At 40.3% G+C, this 24,348-nt stretch overlaps 1 protein-coding gene across 2 annotated transcripts in view; it reads right to left on the bottom strand.

Annotated features, from left to right (window-relative positions):
- CASS4 (Cas scaffold protein family member 4) overlaps positions 1–24,348 on the bottom strand; it is an 87,315-nt gene that overhangs the window by 38,242 nt on the left and 24,725 nt on the right. Inside the window, exon 1 of one of the 2 annotated variants that reach the window (XM_075176480.1) lies at positions 3,562–3,686. The exons of the other annotated variant lie outside the window; for it this stretch is intronic. Coding sequence (XP_075032581.1) covers positions 3,562–3,573 — 12 coding nt within the window. The 5' untranslated portion in view covers positions 3,574–3,686. Of the gene's footprint in view, positions 1–3,561; positions 3,687–24,348 lie in introns of those variants that run through there. 2 annotated transcript variants of the gene reach the window in all.

Here is a 24,348-nt window from a genome sequence, read left to right as displayed (position 1 = left end):
ATTCTATAATTCTTGATAAAAAGTCCAGATAAAAAAAAATATAAATTGTATGCAAAACCAAAAAACAGTGAGCTGGGGAAATAAAAGTCTGTTGTCAAATTGAATGGGCTTATTTAATTAGCTGACAATACAGGGACTTATATAAAGTGTATCCATTCTCTACACACATTGGAGGCAGCCATTTTGCGGGTTGTGAATATAGCTTATGAATTTACAACATACTTGCCTACTCTCCTGTAATTTGTGGGAGGTTCCCGAATTTTGGGGAAGTAGGCATCCTACTGGAACGTGGTGGAGGCGGGGCTTAATCGTGTCATCAATCCCCTGCTATGCAATGCCGTGAACTTCATCCCTTCATTCCCTTGTCACATGACCTCCCCTCCAGATTTAAAAGTGGGCACGTATGATTTACAAGTAACTAATGACATTAATGAAGTACTGTGCCTCATGACTTACTGATGTCAGTAACTGTTAATGAATAGATTGGCTAAAGATTGATGCCTCCACTTTGAATAGGTGACAGGTACATTTTTATAGTCTGGTGCAAAGAGCAATAATATATTGTAGCCTATAGCAAGCAGATATCATTTAGCAGTTAAGTATACTGTACACATACTCTGCACAGAAAAATACAGCATAGATGTTGTACTTGTATCACTAATGCTGTGTACTAATGTGTGCTCAATGTTTCCATAATGCAGCATACATCACAAAGACACTGCAAAAACTTTAATTGATGCACTCATCATCTCACGCATCAACTATTGTAATTCCCTCCTTACTGGTGTTCCCAAAATCAGACTCGAGTTCCTACAATCTATTTTGCACACAGGGGCTAGATTGATTTTCCTTGCAAATTGTTTTACATCTGCTGAGTCACTCTGTCAGTCTCTACATTGGTTGCCTGTTTTTCAACGAATCCAATATAAAATTCTTCTCCTAGCATACAAGGCCATCAACAAAATTGCACCAACATACATCTCCTCACTTGTCTCAAAATATCTCCCAACTCGACACCTTTGTTCTGCACAAGGTCTGTGTCTCTCTTCCACTCTCATCATTTCCTCCCATTCTTGGTTACTGGACTTTTTTCGGGCTGCACCCACTTTATGGAATTCACTCCCTCGCACAGTAAGACTTTCCTCTGGTCTTCAAACCTTCAAGCGTTCTCTGAAAACCCACCTCTTCAGGCAAGCTAATAATATTCCTCTACCACCCTCTTAAGCTCCCTAGGTTACCCTATTAACAGGGACATCTTTTCCATTGGGCACGATGGGCAGGTGCCCGGGGGCCCCACAGACAAGGGGGCCCCATAGGCAGGGCTCTTTTAGAATATTAGAATAAATAATCCTGAAAAAAGAAACCTGCAAAAAAAACCTTCAATGGTCACTGAGCAAGTACGTCTATCTATCTCTATCTATCTATATCTGTATCTCTATACATCTATATATCTATATATATATATATTAATATATATATATATATATATATATATATATATATATATATATATAGGGGCCCCGGTGCACTGCTTTGCCCGGGGGCCCATAATGTTGTTAAGATGGCCCTGCCTATTAATATCCTCTACACAGCTAACACAAAACAACAACCCTCTGACCAACATAGTTGTGTGACTGAGCATACAGCCCACTAAATACTTTGTAACCTTTGCATTCTAGCTGGACAAATATTCAATATGATGTAGCACTTACCCTTGTGTATCAAACCATTGTCCCATAGATTGTAAGCTTGTGAGCAGGGCTTTCTTACCTCTACGTATGTATGTATTATTCAGTATTATTTTATTACTGTTTGTTCCCAATTGTAAAGCACTACGGAATATGCTGGTGCTGTATAAATAAATGTTGATGATGATATGTACCCCCAGACAAGTCATTCTAACTGTATCACAAGAATCACAGTGACATACTTGACCTGTCACACAGAAGCCTGTACATAAGAAATGGCTGCCTTATGATGAGATTGGATGTTGTAAAATCAGGTCACACAGAGTAACTGATATCGCAAATCACATCCTCAAATCCTGGGAAAGGGTGGTTCTTCAGCTAATGATCTAGTAATAGTTTCCAGCTGTGCTGGCTTCCCACGTCCACCTGGTAGGGCGTAGAGAGAGTGAGATCATCTCATGTACACCACGGGCATTTAAATATGACAGCTGGATATGTACAGCACATGTTACATTATAGAACATGCCCAGTACAGAGTCATAACACAATAGAGTCTACTGGAACCTCAATGTTGTGTACAATTATGAGACATGAGATCTGTTAACATTAAATTATCAACCGTTAAATCAGGGGAAGGCAACATGTGAATCTCTAGCTATTTTAGAACTACAAGTTCCAGCATGTCTTGCCAGCCCCAACAGCTTTAAAGTTCTAGTAATTCTGTTATGGGAGGGCATACTGACAGTACATGCTGGGATTTGTAGTTCCACCACAGATGAAGAGCCTAAGGTTACCTTCCCCTGATTTAGGCAACATACTAGATGAAGTGTAATGCTGGTATGGTAGGGCATGGTGGGACTTGTAGTTCCACAACTGCTGGAGAGCCCCAGGATGTCTTCCTCTAAAATAAACATGCTGAGATCTGTAATTCCACCACAGCTGGAGAGCCGTGAGTTCACTTCTACCAGTTTACTAATTATGTGGTTATGTTTTTTTTCTGTGTTCCTCATATATTGTGTGGCTCCATATACCTTGCTATATTTTGCATCAGAATCACACATTAAAATATAAGCTCTGTTGTGCAGGGAATGCATGCTTGAAACATTCTTAATAAATTTAAAGCTTTGTATCAAAGTTATTGCTCCAAATATAGGTAAATATTGGGGTGAAAACATAAATATCAGGATAAGCTGCTTCTATAGTGCCACTGTCACCCTCCACTGATTACCCATGAGTCAGATTATGTTCTACAGGAGCTATATATGTCACAAAAAGCATCTAAATTGTATTTCCTTTTTCTGAGTAGAAAGTAATTTTCTATTACAGTTGCAACAATTAAACAGTCCAGATGACCTTTTGCTTCTTTCAAGAAAATGTAAAATATTTAAGACACCATATAAACATTTCCCAAGTTCTATTGCACAACTGACAATAAAAAAATATAGGTAAAAACAATGAGCCTTAAAGGAAAGTCCTATTTTTCCTTGTAGCTCTAACGTTAAATTAGTTTCTTACATTTTATTCAGTATGGTCTGCAAAATAATATCCCCTATTGTCTGCAGGAAAAGTAAAGACAAATTCAAAACACAATCCTGCATATAAGAGGTCATCAAATAGTATGGCTTTTAACCTTGTAAAAATCAAAATAATACAAAAGAAAAGAAACTTGAAATGGGTGAGGGGAGTGGGTTCTTAATGTTTTTAAGCATGCTAAACTATTGAAAAAAGACAGATTGGTACTTCATTACAAATCATTGCACTAAAACTCCAGTTGCATCACTTAAATCTTGCTTTCACTAGGATACAAACAACTTTTTCCAAATCAAAACTGCAAAGCATTGGAATAGGCAGGTAATAAAATATCAGTACTTACAGTTACCTTCATCCTGTACCCAGTGATTTAATAGTCCATGCCAGAGGGATTGAAATAGTATCCAGGAACAGAGAGACCCTTAAGTTCTCAGTGTGAGATTCTGGGAAGTATTCACTATCCTGCTACTGCTTGTTCCTAACTGAGACTAAGTTAAAGATGAATGGGATAGAATTCCCAATGGCCACACCTCTGCCTTCCTATTGGCTCAGGGTATTATTATAATGCAGATCAAAGAGGTTGGCTCTGGGCATGCCTGGGGTCTCATTCGCTCACAGGCTACAGTTAACAGTAACTATACTTTGTTGTACTATAAAAATACACAATTGCAAAAACTTACAAACTATAGGCACTGCTAATGATGGGAAACCAGGAGCATCAATAAACATTACATTGAACCCTGACCTCATATCTAAACATATATATGACTAGATTGTAAATGGCAAGTAGAAAAAATACATAGGGTATAATAACATACCTTATTAGAATGCAAGCTCAGCTGATCAAGTTCCTGTCTCTGATTATTTTAGTAGTACTGTAGACATTTTGACACAAGCACACACATTGTGATTGGAAACAGCACAACATTGAAAAAACTCTTAGATGTTGTATAGATATTGGTTTTTGTCTATTATTTATTGATATATATAGCATTAATCACTTAATCACACCTATTGTTTATTTATATCTAATACTATTTTCTGACACACAAGTTAAAATATTATTATTATTTATTCATGTAGTTATACATTTATAATCTCTGACACACTTTGACACTAACAAAAATATATAACTATACAGTTTTCACCAAAGTGCAATGGGATAAAAAGTGAGGTTTATCAATATTGTTCAAAGGTGCAAATATGTTACAAAATTATACCACTAATTAACAATTAGCTTTTATCTGTATAGTGTAAATTTTACAATAAAAGCAATATCTGATTGGTGGGTCACTATGGTTTAATGCAGATTTGGACTTTTCGGCAATATTAATAAATAGCATTCAATGTCAGAAATATAAGTGGTATGTTTTTCATTAACCAGATTAGGTTGTGAAACAATTTAAATGACATTGTTAAAAGACACAGTATACTACAGGAAATCATGTTTATGCTCAGACATAAGTAATATAATGATATATTAATCAAAATGCATCATTATGTATTATTTTTATCGCAGCTTATTGTAGATATAAAAAATACTGTTATCATCGCACTTTATCAAAATACTCTTAAGGCAGCTGAGCCATCCTCAGTTGTCCTGGTGATACTGGCCAACAATAATAGGTTTAATATACAGCTTCATTGGGCAAGTCCTTATAGATATGCGCATGCGTGAGACAACTAGTTGGCTCATGCATGAGCATTGGAACTGAAAGCCCAAATAAAGTGGTGATACAAGTAAAGGCATAGGGAATCTATCACCAGCGAGTTTATTGCTGTTGTGGCGGTATCCCCTTGATGTATAGGGCAAAATGAGAAAATACTGCTGAAAACCACTGCTTTTTGTTGGCAATAGGTCTTTTTACCCTTTAACAAATTAACACCTTAGTGTGCTTCTGGAACTGAAGTTTTTAAAGTTTATAGTCGAGCAGCCATTTTACATTTTCAATGCCCCTTTATGTCCGCATAATCTGATGTCATAGATATTAATTGTCAGGGCTGGGAGCTAGATGGAGCTACTAACTGGTATTAGCTTACTGTACAGGGTGGCGCGGAGTTTAACGCACCCCCGGTTTTTACCAGGGACCCCCGCAGGGAAGGTTGGACTTCACTGCAAGAGGTGCGCAGTTCGCGGTTCTCCAAGATGTTTACCAGTGTAGTAGTGACGAAGGTGGTCAGGTCAAACGGGTCGAGCCAATAGGACAATGCAGTACCGAGGGAGATCCAGCAGAATTGTCAGAGAAGCCGAGGTCAAACCAGCAGAGCCGAAACTAGCGTCCTGTTGCCTAGGTTGCCTAGCAAAGGGCGCGCTACTGCGACTGCTTGTGCGGCGCTTGGACGGCCGGGGAAGACTGCTTCCCTGTTGCCTAGCAACAGAGTTACCTCGGCCTGAAGTGACAGGCAGTCGTCCTTGCTCCATGGTCGCGATGCGGGGACGGTGCCTGACAGTACTCTCCCCCTCTCTTCATAAATTCAGATAATATACGAGGGGCATGTAAATCTACTTTATCGACCCATGATCTCTCTTCTGGCCCGTAGCCCTTCCAATGGACCAGGCATTGAGTTTTACCCTGAAGGAGACGGGAGTCAAGGATATTTTCAACCTCATATTCATCACCACTCAAGGTCTTAACAGGAGGGGAGAGGAGGTTCTTTAAAGAATTTATTGATGACCATTGGTTTAAGTAATGAGATATGAAAAGTATTGTGGATCTTAAGAGAGGAAGGTAAGCATAGTTTATAAGAGACCAAATTGATAACTTGTGAGATGGAATATGGACCAATGAATCAGGGAGCCAACTTAATGGAAGGGACGTGAAGTTTGAGATTGCGAGCAGACAGCCAAACGCGATCCCCCACTTGAAATACCGGCAAACTCTTGTGATGATGATCAGCAAATCGTTTGTAGCATTGAGCGGTCTCAAAGAGTCTCGTTTGAGTCCTACTCCAGATCAGAGAGAAGAAGCAAATTAAAGTATCAACTGTGGGAACCGAAGAAACAGGAACCTCTGCCAGACTGGGAAGAACAGGATGCCTGCCAAATACGGTAAAGAAAGGAGAGAATCCGGTAGAGGTATGAACATGATTATTGTGAGCAAACTCAGCCCAGCAAAGGAGATCACTCCAGAATAATTGGTGTTCAAAAGAATAATATCGTAGAAAGGCTTCCAGGTCTTGGTTTACCCGTTCGGTTTGGCCATTCGTCTGTGGGTGGTAACCGGAGGAGAATTCAAGATCAATCCCCAGACTCTTACAAAATGACCTTCAAAATCTTGAAATAAACTGTGCACCATGGTCTGAGATGATGTCTTGTGGATAACCGTGGAGATGAAATATGTTGTTTATGAATAGATGAGCAAGTTCAGAGGCAGAAGGTAAACCCTTATATGGAATAAAAGTGAGCCATTTTAGAGAAACGATCCACCACCACCCAAACGGTATTGTAACTATGACTCTGAGGTAAATCTGTTATAAAATCCATGGACATGCTGGACCATGGGGAGTCTGTAGTAGGAAGAGGTTGTAAAAGACCAGAAGGTGGATGCCTGGGAACTTTATGCCGAGCTCAGGTATGGCAGGCTTATATATACTTGCGGACATCAGAAGAGAAGACCACCAGTAATGTCTCAAAAGAAGGGCAATAGTCTTCTTGGCCCAAGCCTGGCCGGAAAATTTAGAGTCGTGAGCCCACTTCATAACTTTGGAACGAAGGTAAGGGCTTAAAAACGATCTTAAAAACGAGCGCCCAATAGGAGGAGTATCCACTGATGAACCTATTAAGGCCACAACCTTGATGAGGTTTAGAATGGTCTGGGGAGCGGAAGAGGAAATAATGTCAGAAGGGTCAAAAGATTTGGACAAGGCATCAGCTCTAGAATTCTTAGTACCTGGACAGTAGGTAACTGGGTGTTGAGCACCCTCCAGAAGATAGCTCCATTCTTCCAATGCCGCCTTGATGACCAGAAGTTCTTTGTCCCCGATGCCGTAGTTTTTCTCACATGAAGAAAAATTCTTAGAAAGGAAGCCACAGGGTTCAAAAAATCCAGAGAGGGATTGTTGTGAGAGAACTGCCCCAATGCCAACAGAGGAGGCGTCAACCTCGAGAAAGAAAGGTTTGCCTTGATCAGGCTGTTTGAGAACTGGAGCAGCAATAAAGGCTTCTTTGAGAGTCTTAAAGGCAGTCACTGCATCAGAAGGCCAGGGTTTACAAGAACCCCCTTTCCTGGTAAGGGCGGTAATTAGTGCAATTAATGTAGAGAATCCTTTAATAAACTGGCGGTAGTAATTAGCAAACCCACTGAAGCGTTGGGTGGCCTTGAGGCCCCTGGGTTGAGGCCAGTTAAGAATAGATTCCACTTTCGCCGGATCCATTTGGAGACCTGACCTAGAGACCAGATAGCCCAAAAAGGGTACCTGAGAGAGTTCGAACAGGCATTTTTCAAGCTTGCAGTAAAGGCGATTGGACCGTAGACGGGAAAGAACCTCCTTGACTTGGTTGCAGTGAGTGAAAAGATCAGGAGAAAATATGAGAATATCATCTAAGTAGACTACCACGGAGTGGTATAGTAGGTCACCGAAAATTTAATTTACAAATTTTTGGAAAACCGCAGGGGCATTGCAAAGCCCAAAGGGCATTACCAGTTACTCATAATGACCATCCCGAGTATTAAATGCGGTTTTCCATTTGTCGCCTTTGCGGATGCGTATCAGATTATAGGCTACAATCTCATGTGGCGGCACTCTTTCAGATGAAGCTTTGCTGGAAACATCCAGAAACTCCATATAGGGTTCAGGAAGAGCCAATTAGGAAGATAGAGACAAACAAGGAATCTGTGAAGTACAAGGAAGGACCTTGGACAGGCAATGTTCCATGCAGAAGGAACCCCAAGAAGTCACTTGGGCTCGAGGCTAGCGGTGTATGCGTCCTAAGCCATGGTAACCCCAGAATTATAGGATTAATGGATTGCGGGAGAATGAGGAACATGCTCCACTCCATGTGAACAACTCCTACCTGCAACCGGACCGGACTCGTAATACAGGAGATGGAACAGTTGTTGAAGCGGTTACCATCCAGTGCAGTGAGAACCAGAGGTTGCAGCAAGGGATGGTAAGGTAGATGGAGTCTAGATACTAGAGTGGCAGAAATGAAGTTTCCTGCAGATCCAGAATCAACAAAAGCAGAGCAGGAAAAGGAGTCATCCGAAGAAATGAGGGTAATTGGCAACAGAAAATCCGCATTCTTAAGGGAACATGAACCCCCTTCTATTGTATAGGAGAAAGTGTTTCCCGGCCTCTTGGAGCAGGAAGCGAGTAGGTGTTCAGAATCCCCACAGTAAAGACATAAGTGATTCTTAATACAGTGTTCCCGTTCCTCACGAGAAAGATAAGAGCGCCCAATCTGCATGGGTTCTTCTACAGGAGAAGCAGGATTTTGGAAATGAGGAGTCAGACGAGGAAGAGCCCGGTGAGCTTTATCCCTCTCTACGGAGCGTTCCTGATGACGAATGTCCACTTTAATACTGATGGAGATAAGATAATCCAGGTTAGCAGGAAGGTCGTGGGATGGAAGGTCATCCTTGATACGATCAGATAAACCCTGCCAAAAGATGGCTATCAGGGCCTCATTGTTCCATTTTAACTCTGAGGCTAAGGTCCGGAACTGAACGGCATATTGACCGGCAGACAATGATCCTTGAGGATCAGGCTAGAAGCAGCGGATGAAACAAGACCTGGTTCATCGAATACCTTCCTAAAATTCTCGACTTAAGCAACTGAGCTTGGTTAGATTCTTGTTGCTCCATGTGCTGGGCTAGATGAAGTAACAGATCTCGCGCACCCTGTCCATCCATGGTGCCAGAGTATACTGTCAGGGCTGCGAGCTAGATGGAGCTACTAACTTGTATTAGCTCAGCTGTACAGGGAGGCGCGGAGTCCAATGGACCCTGGGTGTTTGCCAGGGACCCCCGCAAGGTAGTTTGGACTTCGCTGCAAGAAGTGAGCAGGTCGCAGTTCTCCAAGACAGTTACCAGTGTAGTAGTGACGAGGGTGGTCAGGTCAAACAAGGTCGAGCCAGTAGGACAATGCAGTATCAAGGGAGATCCAAAAGAATGGTCAGAGAAGCCGAGGTCAAACCAGGAGAGCATACAAGTAGAAACAGGATCGAGGAGAGTAGTCACAGAACAAGCCGGGTCAAAACAGGAGGTATAGCAGTAATCACTAGTAGGAACGCTGGAGGCAGGAATTGACCTGATACTCTGGCACCCTAATGGTGCCAGAGTCAGGTTTAAAAAGTGGAGCCCTGGAGTTGATATGTCAGCAGGTTAGTGATGTCACAGACCATTAACCGAGAGCCAAAACTAGCACCCCGTTGCTTAGCAATGGGGCGCTTGCTCAGGCGGCACTCGGACTGATGGGGGAGACTGCTTCTCTGTTGCCTAGCAACAGAGCACCCTCGCCCGGAAGTGACAGGCAGCCGTACCTGCTCCATGGTCGTGATGCAGGGACGGTGCCTGACATTAATGTAATATGGTAAAAAATTGAGCCACCTGTGCACTTCTTCATGCCCTCACCTCCTATAAGTGCCCTGGGCGCACTGAAAATCTGCTCTTAATTCTAGAATTGATTTAGGTAACTAGTGACTCATCACTTACTGTGAACTAGAACTAGAAATGCCAGCATGCCAATTTTAAGAATCATTTTCTCTATTTATTGTGAAACTACAAGTCCTTCCATGCTGAGATTTGTAGTTACACCATGGCTATAGAGACACAAGTTGATCAGAGGATTCTATCAGTCCATATGGGTCTCCTCTTGTCTGGTTATAACTATAAACAGGACAGAACTGTTAGGGAGTAGAGCTACAACATAAAACCACATCAGATTTATGTGCGAGAGGAGTGAGACTGCAAGCCACTGTTTTCTCTACAGCAACTGGAAGTTTAAATGCACCATCTGCCTCTGAAAACACCAAACCGGGTGATGGATACAACAGAGGAATGTGTACCTTCTCAGAGGACAATGGGCAATCTGATGATCTCAGATGATGGTTTACAGTTCAGGAATGATGGGAGATATGGATTGATAAATCATTCTCAATCTTCAGGTCATGTGGAGTGGGAGGCAGAAATTTGTGCAGTTTACACAGCAACAGTTACCACTCAGGTCTAAAGTTTATCTCAAGGTTTAATGTTCTAATCATCTAAAGATAGTCCCTGCAAGCAGATCAGAAACTAACAGCACCCACCATCCAGCCCTGGCTTCACAAGCCTCTAAATTATGCTCCTTCCAAAAAATATATATTTTACACTATGCTCTAAATTCTTAGAGACACTGATAATGATTTCTATCTTTATGTCTCACAATAATCATACTGGAGGTTTACTAAGGGAAATTAAAAAGCTGTGAATTAAATTATTGTGTATTAATTTTGCATCTCTATAATCCCATTGCATTCAAGGGAAGGATCAGACAACTCTAGGACCAAGCTTGAATGCTTACCGCTGGCAAATTTCACTACAATGGGGCTGCCAAGTGCCAAACAACGGGATCCATATGGATTACATAAGGGCCTGTTAGTTTTTTCCCAGAGTGCCGAACATTTTACGGCCACAGACTAATATCACCAACAATATTGCTAACAAAACAGAAAATAACAACACGTGATATAAAGTAGTGAATGCACTCTTTCACCACTTTATAGCTCCATCACCACTAAAAGTGGTAAAGATTTTCATCCACCAATTTAAAGTTGCTGCAGAGGGTGGGGGTGAGTAGGAGGGTGAATCAGAATCTGCAGTGACTGTGATTGTAATCGCTCATGACCCATCTGCTGCGTCATGCAGACTCGGTGTTTGATCGATGGTGAGACACTAACCACGTACCCATGAGAAAAATATGAGCAGCCACTGGATCTACTGTTTGGTTGTTTTTTGAGGATGAAATAAAGTTGTGGAACTTGTGTCTTTTTCAACCTAAACAACTATTGTATTCTGTTGGGCCAAGTTAGTTTTTTTTTTTGTTAGTCCATGTCACAAAAATGATGCAAACTTAATTAAACCAGTTTCTTGCAGGGCACGTGATTACTTGTGACATGGATTAGTGTATTAAAGGAAAATACTGAAGGGCCTGACTTCAAATGTTTACAGAAAAGTGCCAGGTGATGGAGGAGATTATTCTGTTTTTGTTGAGAGTCACCCCGGGGCTAAGGTATTTTTGCTTTCTATAAATAGACTGTTTATGTCTGTTTTGGTCAGGTAATTCATTTTCACCTATTAGACACTAAGGTATATATGTAAAGATGGATATTTTGCATAGTTCTTGAACTCATCTGATAATTATTATAACAAATTACATTTTCCTCATGCAATACTCAATAATGGTTGTGGTCTTAAATTAATAACATTGTTTTCAATATGGGTAATCTTTCAAAGTATGTCATTATTATTATTATTATGTATTATTATTTATTTATCCTTCAAACATTGCCTCATTATCTGCCTCAGACTATATAGCTTCCCTGGGGTGTCACACAGAAAGTGAGGGGTCTAGGCAGAATAATCTAAGGGGGTAAGAGGGCAAGAATATTTATTTAAGAAAAGTATATTCAGTGACACATAAATGAAGAATTTATCCATACAGGACTTAAAGAGATGTACAGTTTGAAATGAAAAGGGCCCAATTATTTAGGCGGCCTTAGGCTAAAACGTGAAAGGCAAAAACAAACTATTACTTAATTTAATCCGTCTTTCCTCACCAATTCGCTACCAGTGTTTATGTTCGCACGTTTTCAAAACTCAGCTGCACTTGGCTTCATAAACGGGTCATGGGAATCTTTGTCACGCATGATGTTTTCATTAAAAACAGGACTGTTTAGCGGAACAGAGGAGTGAACGAGCGCTACAGAAGGTGAAGGCTTAAGGATGGAGGCTGTTGCGCCTGCTCCTGTTGTTGCCCTTGTCTCTCCTACTGGCTTATCCTCATGCACCCACCGAGTATGATTCACTGTCTTCAGCCTTGCCACATTAAGATAAAATCCTTATTACTTTTTTCTTTCATGTTTTCTTTTTACTTTGGAGAACAAGTTTGCTCTTATGTCTTAAAACTGATTTCAGTTTATGCCTCTCCCTGGCACTATTTTGCATCCCCATAAATCTTGCACTCCCAAAAACCTCGCTCCCTAAGCTGCAGCCTAGACAGCCTATTGGACAATCAGGCCCTGGAAATGGAAGGGGGACTGGGCCTTCAAAAGAATGAATGACATTTGGGAGATAAACCAAAAGCCTGTGGGCTGGACATTATAATGTATGTGTACATTTCTATGTACAGAGTGTTACATTCATTTTAAATAATTCAATTTCAGTCTGCAGACAAAATGTAATACGCAAAAAAATGTAGCTGTGGGGCACATATACAACAACTACCTGTCTCAATACACTAATACACACAAATGTCTGTCTGGTGTTACACAACACAAATCTAGGGGGGTTGTGATCCTCTTTTGTCTGGAGCTTTAACTTGCTCCCAATAAACATATGCTTTTGAATAGATTGAGACATGTGTTAGTTGTGACTCCCCCACACAACTTGTGAGGATTCATTGAGGGTTAGTTTAAGGTTGGAAACACTTCTACAGTGCTGGTGTTACCTTCCATTGATATGTAAATGAATCTAACCTGCTGACTTGTGATGTTTGTTGCACAGAGAAGTATAGAAAGGAGAGAGGCAATTACAGCACAATGTTAAAATATAGTTGCATATTCATTAACCAGCCATCCTACTAGGTGGATGCCAGATATTTTTGGGAGACAGTGGTGAAATTTACCGGTAGTAACAGGAACATGGGATACTTAGGTCAAAAGCATTGGTAGGTACATTCATAAGCATGAGGCACACCTCACTGATGTCAGTATTTGCTCATATTGATAGGCTAAATATAGGTTCCCCATGGTGTGTATGAAACAGGTAGACTTTGAGTGTGAGATACTTTGCAAAATATCACTCTAACAAATGGAAGTGGCAGCAGCGTAATGTTCTGTAGTAGTCCAATGTTCTGCAGATCTGTAGAGAGGTTAGTAAACTAATAATCTGCAAATTGTTTAGCAGAAAAATTACAAAACAATATATTTAATCAAAGAAAGAGACTCTGAGCTGCAGTTACATCATACTAGCCTACTTTCACAAAGTTATTTCCGGGAGAGGGGAAGGGCAAATGCATCATTTTGGCCCCGCCCCGCGATGTAAATGTCGGCTTGTCGCGGGGGCGGGGCCAAAATGACGCGATTCACCGCAAATCATGTCATTTTTGGAAGCCAGTAGCGGGATGCTGGAGACTTGCTAGCTCTCCCGGGAGTCCATGAGACCGACCCGAATTTCGGGAGTCTCCCGGACATTGGCAAGTATGAGTTACATATCAGCAGGCATTTGAAACGAGTGTTACAAGCTGTAGTAAACAAATCTGACATTGAAGCATGAAGGAGTTGGGGGCCACAGGAGAAGGCACGGAGGGCCACATACCTCTCGAAGGGCCACATACAGACCTAGTGCTGGCTGTTGCCAATCAATGATCTAAACTGCATTTTTCTTGTGCAGTTTATACAATGAAAGCAAATATCACATTTAGTGCATGCAGCTGTAATCATCACTGTCTATGATAGGTGCAGTTTCCTTGTTGTGGGTCCCTTTGCTGCCTGGCACTGATTCAGGTTCTTGTTCTGATTTTGCCTGATTCTGACCATTCTCACAATTGCCACTTGTCCAGACTTCTTGCTTGGACCTTTGACCATTCTCTGGATCCACTACTCTAGCATATTGCTTGGACCTCAATTTTCTGGCTTGCCACCTGCCATGACCATTTGCCTGGTATTGAACATTCCTGTATAGCCTCCTGCTGACCTCTGCTCAGACACTGGACTGTGCTCCATCTGTGTGAGCACCTATGTTTTTTTATCTGCTATATCCAGAAGAGATGCATTTAGAATGGATTTACAATGCAAATCCTAGAAGGAAAATGCATGTATTAATATATAAATACATATAAACCACTATAACGGGAATGTCACACAAGTGATGCTAGCTAGAGCACTGGTACATAGTAATGAATGGACAATCAGAACCAACCATAGTGGAGCATATTAACATTAGTTCTGAGTCTCCATTCGTTACTGTGTATCACTGCTTTATTGTTTATGCCACACTAAGACCCATAATTTTAATTGCTTGCGTGGCATTTCCCTAAAGGATATGTCAGTTGAGAAGAAGACACAGCCGTGATCTCTCAGATACATAATGAACATTACAATTACTAAAAAAGGAAAAATAAAATGATAAAGCATATAGGTGCCTTTTGCTGATTGTAAACATAAATGATTATAGTAAATAGCAAGTCACTCAGGGCCTGACTCAGAGTGAGACATTCTCCCATTTGTGTAGCATATCTTTGCATTTTTTCACACTGTCCATGCTCAGGAAGTAAACCTATGCAATTGTGGCTATTCAGACCTGAGCCTTTTTGGCACTTACCACTAATTATGCCTGACATACTGTAAGCCATGCACAGTAAGGGCGTGTTTTGAGCGTTCGGATTCAGACTCGGGCATAGTCGCAGATACGACTGAAAAAGTGGTTGTATTTGTGGGTGATAAGAGGCAGGATGATGATGATGAATACCCAAACTAGAGAACTGCTTGTAATTAGGGGGTTACTAATGAATCGCAGATGCTTATTCAGATTTTAGTAGCCGCTTGTCCATAGATTGGAATTTGACAGGTATGTTGTAGCAAGGATAAAAAATATGTAGAAATAAAAAGTTGTTCTTGCAGTAGTAGCTACTTTATTCATGTTTAAATGATGCTTCATAGCAATTACATTCATAACACATAAAATAAAATGCTTTTGTACATGTTTGCAAGGTAGACGTAAGTCTCTGAGAGGTGTGTCTGTTGTCAAGCTACTCATTCAGACCTGGACACTTCTTCAACTGAATACAGCGTACATATATATTCACTTACATGCACCTTTTTTCAAATGCAAGTTACGCTTACGTTCGACTCTGAATCCTGCCCTCAATTTCATTTTCTAAGAGTTGTCATTACTTTCTGGACTTCTTGCAATGCAGGCAGGCATGTAGAATGCATGTGAACTAATTGCGTTAAATTCACGCATGTCCAGATTTACATGGCTGATCTGGTTAGCCTACCTTGGAGTTGTTTTTATTTTGCAGTTGCTAGGCAAGAGAATTTGTGTTCACAATACTATGCTGGGGATATAATCTAACCATTACCCTGTCTCTCACATTGTTGTCTATTCCCAGCTCAGCACAAGCACATGGCTGATGATTGACAGGAACTGCTATAGACATTCCTGGAAGTGTTAAAAGCCAAGCCAAGGTGATCAGGGATCTAATTTCCAGGAATCTCCCCTGACACATGTCTCTAACCAGGAACATTCTTAGTGAACCTGAACTGACGTAAGCGAGCATGAAATAAGATGTTAACTGCACTCTTAACAAAACCATACTTACAGGGAATTATTTTTTTTCTATGGCTCAGACGTGGTAACATTATTGTTATGAAAATGTAGTGTGTGCTTGTTACAAACTTCTAAGAGATAGAGGAGCTTATTTATAAACGGGAGAAAGGCCCTTTCTCCAGCAAAACCATGTGTTTTTAGCCCAAGTTAGGACTTCTACCAATCAATCAATGGCTGACTATGGGCAAAACTTTGGGGGAAGCCTATTTAACAAGGAAGCCTATTTACCAAGGACAGCATAGGTACACGTTGGTAAGCTGGTGATAGCAGGGGATATTCACTGAAAGAATGCTTTATTTATTGAAATAAAGCACATTTTTAAGGATGGATTATAATAATAGTAACAATAATAATAATAATAATATTTTTTTAATGTTTTAATTATTTTATTTATTTATTTGGCAATTCAGGGCTTCCAGCACCGCTGTGCATGCTTGGACAGTCAAGCTAGGTTATGTATGCGCAGAAGCATCCACGACTGACTGGTAAACCAACAAGAGTACTCTTACTACTGCCAACCATTATAGCCAGGCAGCTAAGTATCAATCAGCTGCTCCAGTGATATTTTCTTGTTCATCTGTGGGGATAATAAACAGACCCACTGGTAGACTATGCTTGGAAAACCTGTGACTTTCCAGCCAATTTGGAACTCTAAGCCTCTACTTGCTGGTTCTTTTTGTTCCACTACAACTGGAGTTATTCTGGTTGTTTTTTAGTCTATTGTAATGAAAATAATGTAAATATGTGTGGGATAGTACAAGGCTACACTAATAGAACAATCACTAATGCAAGTAGTTAAGACAACTAGATAATTTGGTTCATGTTGTTTTGTCAAATGTCTTTTGTTTTTGGTTCATAATTTGTTTTGCATATTGCATGTGCCTAATGTGAACTCAGCAAGGAACACCCTCAATCCGCCCAGTTTCTCTCATTGGAAGCTTTTGTACCGCTACAGATATTGCCATTGTGGATCACAAATCCATGCGTTTCTACATAAAACCAGCTGCAATTGTGCAAAGCAAGGTGTATGACATAAATATATTGAGAATATATTGAGAATATATAATCCATTGCCGTTGCCCATCTAGCTGCATCCAGAGGCGGATCCAGGGGGGAGCAATCCTCGCCGCCCCCAGCAGCAGTGGGCTACCAACGGCAGCTCACTATACTCATGTTCTCGGCGGCAGGTACTCCTGTCCAGCCGCTCTGAACATGAGAATTGTGAGCCGCCGCAGGAAGCTGCCTACTTCTATTAGCAAAAAAGGCGGACGGCTACAAATGCCTTCCCCCTCTAAGAAAAAATCTAGGTCCGCCCCTGGCTGCATCAATGCATGCTTTGTGTCCTGCTTACGATTTCAAGCATTTGAAAAAAGGTTTCCCTAGGAAACATAGTAATAACACAGTTACCAATATTTTAAAATAGTTTCCAGGAACACTTTTGCTGCTGAACCTGTACAACTAAGCACCTCACAGACGATACTGTCTTAGCACAGCTTGGAGCACTACAATCCCCTCATGTCATGATTTTGCATTTTGATTATAACATACTTTTTGTATGAAATAGTAATTTTTAATAAATATCAGCTTAGTAATTTTATTGTGCATTTGGTCAACAGTGAAAATCAGGGACAAAAAAAATCTAATCTCTAAAACCTGACACTCTCCCTAAAATTTACACAATAGGCAACTATGTAATGAAGGTAACTTTTTTCGTTGCTCTTAGTATGAGCTCTATCTATCAAACAGCGAAAAGTCATATCTCCAGAAACACTGGTTGTTTTCGCCATAAGGCTTCTCCCTATCTCGAACGGTCAGCACCGGTGAAAGCAGTGTTATCGTCAAAGGTGGTACTATTGTCATCAAAGATAAGTATATATATATATATATATATATATATATATATATATATATATATATTTATTTATAAATCTAAATTTATATCTCTCTCTATATATATATATATATATATATATATATATCTATATATATATATATATATATATATATATATAGATATAAATATATCACCGGCTAGGGACCCCTTGGTGTTTTCCCTGGAGATAGGACGTTTCTCTGTTTAATAAATAGGCATGTTACTGTTTGAGGTATTTGCTTACATGCAGCACAGACTGACGTTCTGCACATGTCTACTATATTATTAGAGATTCCATAATATAATGTGTTTCCCAAACTGATGATATCATACAAGTGGGCAGAACCTGTTTTTTATTTTCACATACTGAGACTGACGAAGAGTTGGCCATAATTTTGCCCCAAATCAGAGGCACAATTTGTGCTAATTAAAAAAGCTGCAATTGCGACCACATGCAATCTTAAGATATGTGCTGGTCGGCAATAGTAGCATATGCACCAAGCTTATACCAGGCATAAGTCACATACCCTTACGCCCCATTTGCGCACAAGCTTTTATTCACTAATTTTATTTGCAACATATTAGTTCGCTACTAGGCATCAATAAAGCTGCTAGAAGCACTTCTAACACAAAAGAAACAATTCATGTATGAAAAAAATGCCACCAATCAGCGTAAGCAGAACATCTCAGAATGATTACATTCAAAATAATGCATAAAACGCTGACTACATGAAAGGATGATAGTATGCGTTTCTGATTTGAGCAGAAGCAAACTCAGTTCAAATAATAAATGTCTATTGATGAAATCTTCAATATAGAGACTGACACAACAGTAAATGAAACAAAGTGTGTGGCCAGTACACTTTGTAAATAGTGATGTAAAATCCTGGATGTATGTACAGTCTACCAGGAATGACAATCATAAATGTAGGATCAATAAGCAGATAGTAGTGAAGAAATATAAAACGGTCTCACCCAAGAAATGGCACCTATAGTTAGTGCTGATGTGCACACTCGAATATGGTTCTTCTGTGTAGGACGTTAAGTAACATGCATATGTAGTGCACCCCCTTAAATCTTGTTTTGTTGGTACGAGGTAAGGGCGTACAGGCTGTTAGGGAAATCTTTCCCGTGTGAAGTTCCAACAGCCGGAAGAGGTGTTTGTAGTCCCGATTCAGGTCTGTTTCTGTTTGAATGGGTGGAGACAGGTTAAATAGCTTACTTGAAAAGAATTCTGATTTCTAAATGCACATATGATCCAATTTGATGCTCTAAGAAGATCTGCTTTTTCCAGACATGCAATAAAAATCATCCCACTGACGCGTTTTGTCTGCTCTGGGCTGACTATATCAAATATATTTTTATATTATTCAATTATTATTGTGGTTTGTTCCCCGGGCACACCTTACTTTGTATTTGTTTAATATGGCTTTCTCAGGTGCATATATAGTCAGAACACGCCCTTGCTGTACTAGCCTACTTTAGAACACCTCCATCACGCAAATATGTATGGGTGCATATGTATACACCCACCTTTTGGACATGCGTAACTCTACCTCACGCAAGATACGCCCTACAAACTGGCGTAGTATTCACTCTGCATCAGGCCCACTGTGTCCCCTATGCACCATCATAAAGTCATACCCACTACAATGTCTGTACCATCTACATATCCATATACAGTAATTTTATGCTCACTATTATCCATATCCTTTTTTTGCTCGGCTATATTTGTTATAAAGCCATATTACATGTGTACTTTAAGACACATGCATCTCTTCTTAGGCAGGTGCTGACGGGCTCTATAGCAGCCGAGTGGACTTCTATGGCTATAGTTATGACCTTGTCTATTAAGCACTCAATTAATTAGAGCCTTTTCTTGCCTTCCACCCAGAGATCTTGTATTAGTGAGTCCTGTTGACATGCTTTAATTTTTAGGCTGGTGGTTCTGCTGTATTTGGCCTCACAGCTCAAAACCACAGATCGCTTATTGTTTAATTATATTTTTAAGTGGTTTTGCACCCTGGAGATATCTGCCGGGTTTCATGGTGACAAAGGATGCAGACTCACAGACACAGGAAATAACTAAGGCTAATAATAAATTTGGGTTTGTGTGTAAAGGGGCAGATAATTCAGCCTAGAATCCAGAACACTATCTAATCCTCTGCTATCCTTCTATAATAAGACACTTGGTACCGTACAGAGGGAGAGGCAGTTAAAGAATTTCAGTATTATTTATAGGAATGGCAATAAAATCGACTTCATCATTAAATAAAACAGAAATTGTAAGATACAAACCGACTTCTAGGTTTGAACACTGCTTAAATCGGTTCATTAGTGCTTGTTCTATAAAGAAATACTGGTCTGTGATCCTAGAAAACACTTGAAACTACAACCAGAACTTTTTTTCAGCCACAGGGTAAGGAGTCAGGTTTCCTCAGTAACCATTTGTTGTCTTTCACCCCTGACAAATTGTTGTTTGTACTGGAGGAACTATCAAGCCTCCTATGGTAACTAAACCATAGCACTTAACCCTTCACAGTTCCTACTATGATTCAGACAGAACCGAAACTAGAAATGTTGGCGTCTGGGGCAAGAAGGAATTTTAACCAAATTAATGTAAAATATTATTTCCCTGCTCCCCCCTTCATGTTTGCACCCAGCCCTGAAACCCCTCTTGCAAAGCCCTAGTTACGCCCTGTATTCAGAATGCTGGATGACAGACTTTTTCTTCTTTCCACAGATCTGAGAGCATCTACTATTTTGTGGCATAAACAATTTCTATGTATTTTTTAAATCAACAAACCCTGTGCTGTTCTAAGTGCTACATGCTTGAAGAGTATTGCTAGTGTTAGAATGTAAAGATGTGTATGATGGACTAGCCCATCAGTGCTGTAGCATAGGGCCTGGGACATTTTGATGATGAACAGGAAGATCTAAAGAGCCTCTATCACCAGGTTCCGCATACACAGTGACTTTTGCAAAAAAAATTAATAGGGCTCCTCCGTGATCCCGTTCATCTGGGAAAGAGCATTTAATACAGGTTGCTCTATATGTGTTATGCTTTCACCCGGTCTAACTTCCTGGAAAACCTCCCAGAGCTCATCATCATCATCAGCAGCTATTTATATAGCGCCACTAATTCCACAGTGCTATACAGAAAACTCACTCACATCAGTCCCTGGCCTATTGGAGCTCACAGTCTAAATTTCCTAACTTACACATACAGACAGACAGAGAGACTAGGGTTAATATGATGACAGCCAATTAACCTACCAGTATGTTTTTGGAGTGTGGGAGGAAACTGGAGCACCCAGAGGAAACCCACGCAAACACGGGGAGAACATTCAAACTCCACACAGATAAGGCCATGTTTGGGAATTAAACTCATGACCCCAGCGCAGTGAGGCAGAAGTGCTAACCACTAAGCCACCGTTCTGCCCAGAGCTCTGTTTTGTTTTGATTTTTATTTTAATTTTTCTTATTATATAAGGCACATCTAGTTAACTCAGTGATGGGCAACCTGAAACACTTTTGGAACCGCATGGTGCGGCTCTCTAACCTTCAAAGTACCTCATTACTCTTAATCTCAGTAATAAGTTAAAACAATACATTTAATAAAAGAAAGAGACACCCATCTGTAATAACAGCAGGCATTTTAAACATGCGTTACAAACTTTAGAAAACATATCTGACAATGCAGGAAGGAGCTGGGGGCCACAGGTGAAGGCTCAGAGCCTTCACCCTTGTTGGCCATCTCTGACGTAACTGTCTTTGGAAACTGAATTCTTAGTTATCAATCAGTGTTTCTTAAAGCTATCCTAAGGTCTCAAGAACAAGGCATGTTTTGTCGCTCTCCTACCAGGAGCAGAGGTCAAATAATCATTAGCTCAGGTGTAAACATGGTTGATTAATTCACCTTCACTCCTAATGTAATCACACTGTTGATGCTGGCTGACACGAGAGTTTATTTATACCTACCCTGCATTTTGTTCCAAACAGAACACACAGAAATGAGAGAAATGTTTTGGCAAATTTTGTTTCTACAACTTTCAGTACTTTACTTCTTTAAGTTTAAGTTCTGACCTGGCCATGAGGTCCTGCATGCTCACAGTACAATTAGCGATAGATAGTTGAGAACAAGCACAAAACCTCCCGGAGAGGGATCTGAAGATATTTCCCCTGCAGCGCTCTCCCCTTAGGATAGAATAGCTAACGCCCCATTCAGATTGCATTAGTTATCAGGGTCAATCTCCAAAAAGCTAAGCTTTTTGGAGCTTGGTTAATAGTTTCAAACTGCAGTACCCATTGAAAATAATGGGACTGCTGTAATTTGCTTCCTGCAGGAAAAATCGCTGATATCTCATGTGTTAAGCTAATGTTAAATAGCAGTATAACTCAGTTCTATTGAGACAATGTGGAATCTTTTTGATGTCAGTTGGGATGGACAGCAAATGCCGTTGTACGATGACCATAGCTAAATGTATGTGGTCATCATCCACCTGCAGTAATGGTGCCTTGTCACCAGTGTCTTTCAGAATCCTAACTTAATCAATGTCAGGGGCTCACGCAGGATTGTCAGGGGGGGGTTCCCCCCCCCTGACCAAAAAAAAAAAAAACACGAGAGAGCTGCTGCACATGCGCAGCAGCTCCCTTTCGGCAGAAGTGTCCGCGGCGGTGCTGTATACAATACAGCACCGCTGCGGACGCTTCTTTGACAGCGCCGCGGCTGCTGTATAGGACAGTGCCGATATGGTGGGCAGGGGGGTTTCTGGAGACTCAGAAACCCCCCCTGCTTGCGCCACTGAATGTGATTTACAGCAAATGATGACAAAAGTTTGCATAATGTCATTCTCCGACAAGAATGTATCAGGGTCCCTGTAGCAATCTGATTTTTCAGCCTAACCACTAAATGACCATACCATGACATTGGCCCATATGTCATTATTAATGCAAAGAGTTTTTGTGTATAATTCCACATTAAATCTCATTAAAGTTGGCAGTATAGAACTGATGCTCCATGGCGTTCTAGTATTGAACTCTAGCGTCTCTATGAAGTTCCTGGGGTCCCACATTCTATTGCCAGGTGCAATTTCATTATTGAAGCCATAACAATCCCATAAACAGGAAATGTTGATGGCGGGCACATTCTCGTGGGGCTTTTCCCTAGTTGTGTATGGTAAGGTTCATTTATAAAAGTGTATATGGTGTGGAAGTGTTCTATTTTTTTGTTTTGTACTGTATTTTCCAACTCAAGGTAACTAAACTTTTAGGGTAATATGAAATAAATATCATTTAGCACACATCTACATTAAACGAAATCTATATATGCTGCTAACTAATAAATGAATTCCAGTAGATGTAAAAGTATATCATCCTCTGAATTATTTCCTTCTATGTATTAGGGCTCATTCAGATGAGAGTTTCTGCAGAAGTTGCACATGCAGAATTCTAAATGGAATGCAAACGGACCGAAGCGCTGCAAAAATCATTGATCCCGGAGCCTGCACGCCTCTGCTGTTCACACAGAATGAACTGCAGATCAGTCTGAAAAGGTGAAAATTGAACAGTGATTTTCATTGTGGCTGACATGGACAGCAGAGATGTAGCAGACACCAGGTTCAGTTGAATGATTTTCAGAGCTCCCTTAATGTTCAGATGAGAATGCAGATTGAGCAACTTGTGCAAAGATTTTTGTATGAACAGGATTCTATTAAGACACACTGCATGGGGCTGCTTCATTACCAGGACCTAGCCCAGCACAAACAAGGCGAAAACATGGAGGAAAGTAATGCACCAAAGAAAACAGATCCCAAATACTTTCCTGTAATATAATCATTTATTTAAATAGCGCCTCCAATTCTGCCACGCTCTACAGAGAATATTTGTCATTCACATCAGTCCCTTCCCCATTGGAGCTTACAGTCTAAATTCCCTAACACATACACACACACACAGTCTAGGGTCAATTTGTTAGCTGCCGATTAATCTACCAGTATGTTTTTGGAGTGTGGGAGGAAACCGGAGCACCCAGAAGAAACCCACGCAAACACAGGGAGAGCATGCAAACTCCACACAGATGAGACCATGCTTGGGAATCAACTCATGACCCCATTGCTGTGAGGCAGGAGTGCTAACCACTAAGCCACTTTTCACAGGCAGTAAATTTTTAGGGATGTCAACACGGATATATACAGTATATAGTCTTTAGGATTAATTTCAGATGTAAAGTGGACTGTTTCTAAACAGAAAGTGATAATATAATTGACTCTTCTTAAGAAGAAAAAGGAGGAAGCTATAAAGAAAAATAGGTTATTTTTATACAAAATACATAAATGATTTAATTCACTATTTTTGCCTAATAAATACTATGTAAACCTATTTGTATGCCTTATCTTCCTATTAACATGACTGTACCCTCCGATATTGTTTGCTTTGAGAAGTTAAAATGAAATACAATCCATAGATCCTAATGGAACAAGTTGCCAAAATACCATGAATAACACTAAAATACTTGCTCACCCCAAAAACCATAACGTTTGTAAAACATGATTCTGATCTCATTTTATTCAGCAAGAATATATATATATATATATATATATATATATATATATATATATATATACACACACACACATGCATATACACATTAAATAAGCATTTCCCTTCAATATGTGCTTTTAAATAAACTTCCTAAAATATAGAGCATCCTATACATTAAGTTGTCAAA

Source organism: Mixophyes fleayi, chromosome 6, assembly GCF_038048845.1.
Source record: "Mixophyes fleayi isolate aMixFle1 chromosome 6, aMixFle1.hap1, whole genome shotgun sequence".
NCBI classification, from domain to species: Eukaryota; Metazoa; Chordata; class Amphibia; order Anura; family Limnodynastidae; genus Mixophyes; species Mixophyes fleayi.
The sequence above is the reverse complement of the archived record's forward strand: the minus strand, read 5'-3'. Positions and strand labels throughout refer to the sequence as shown.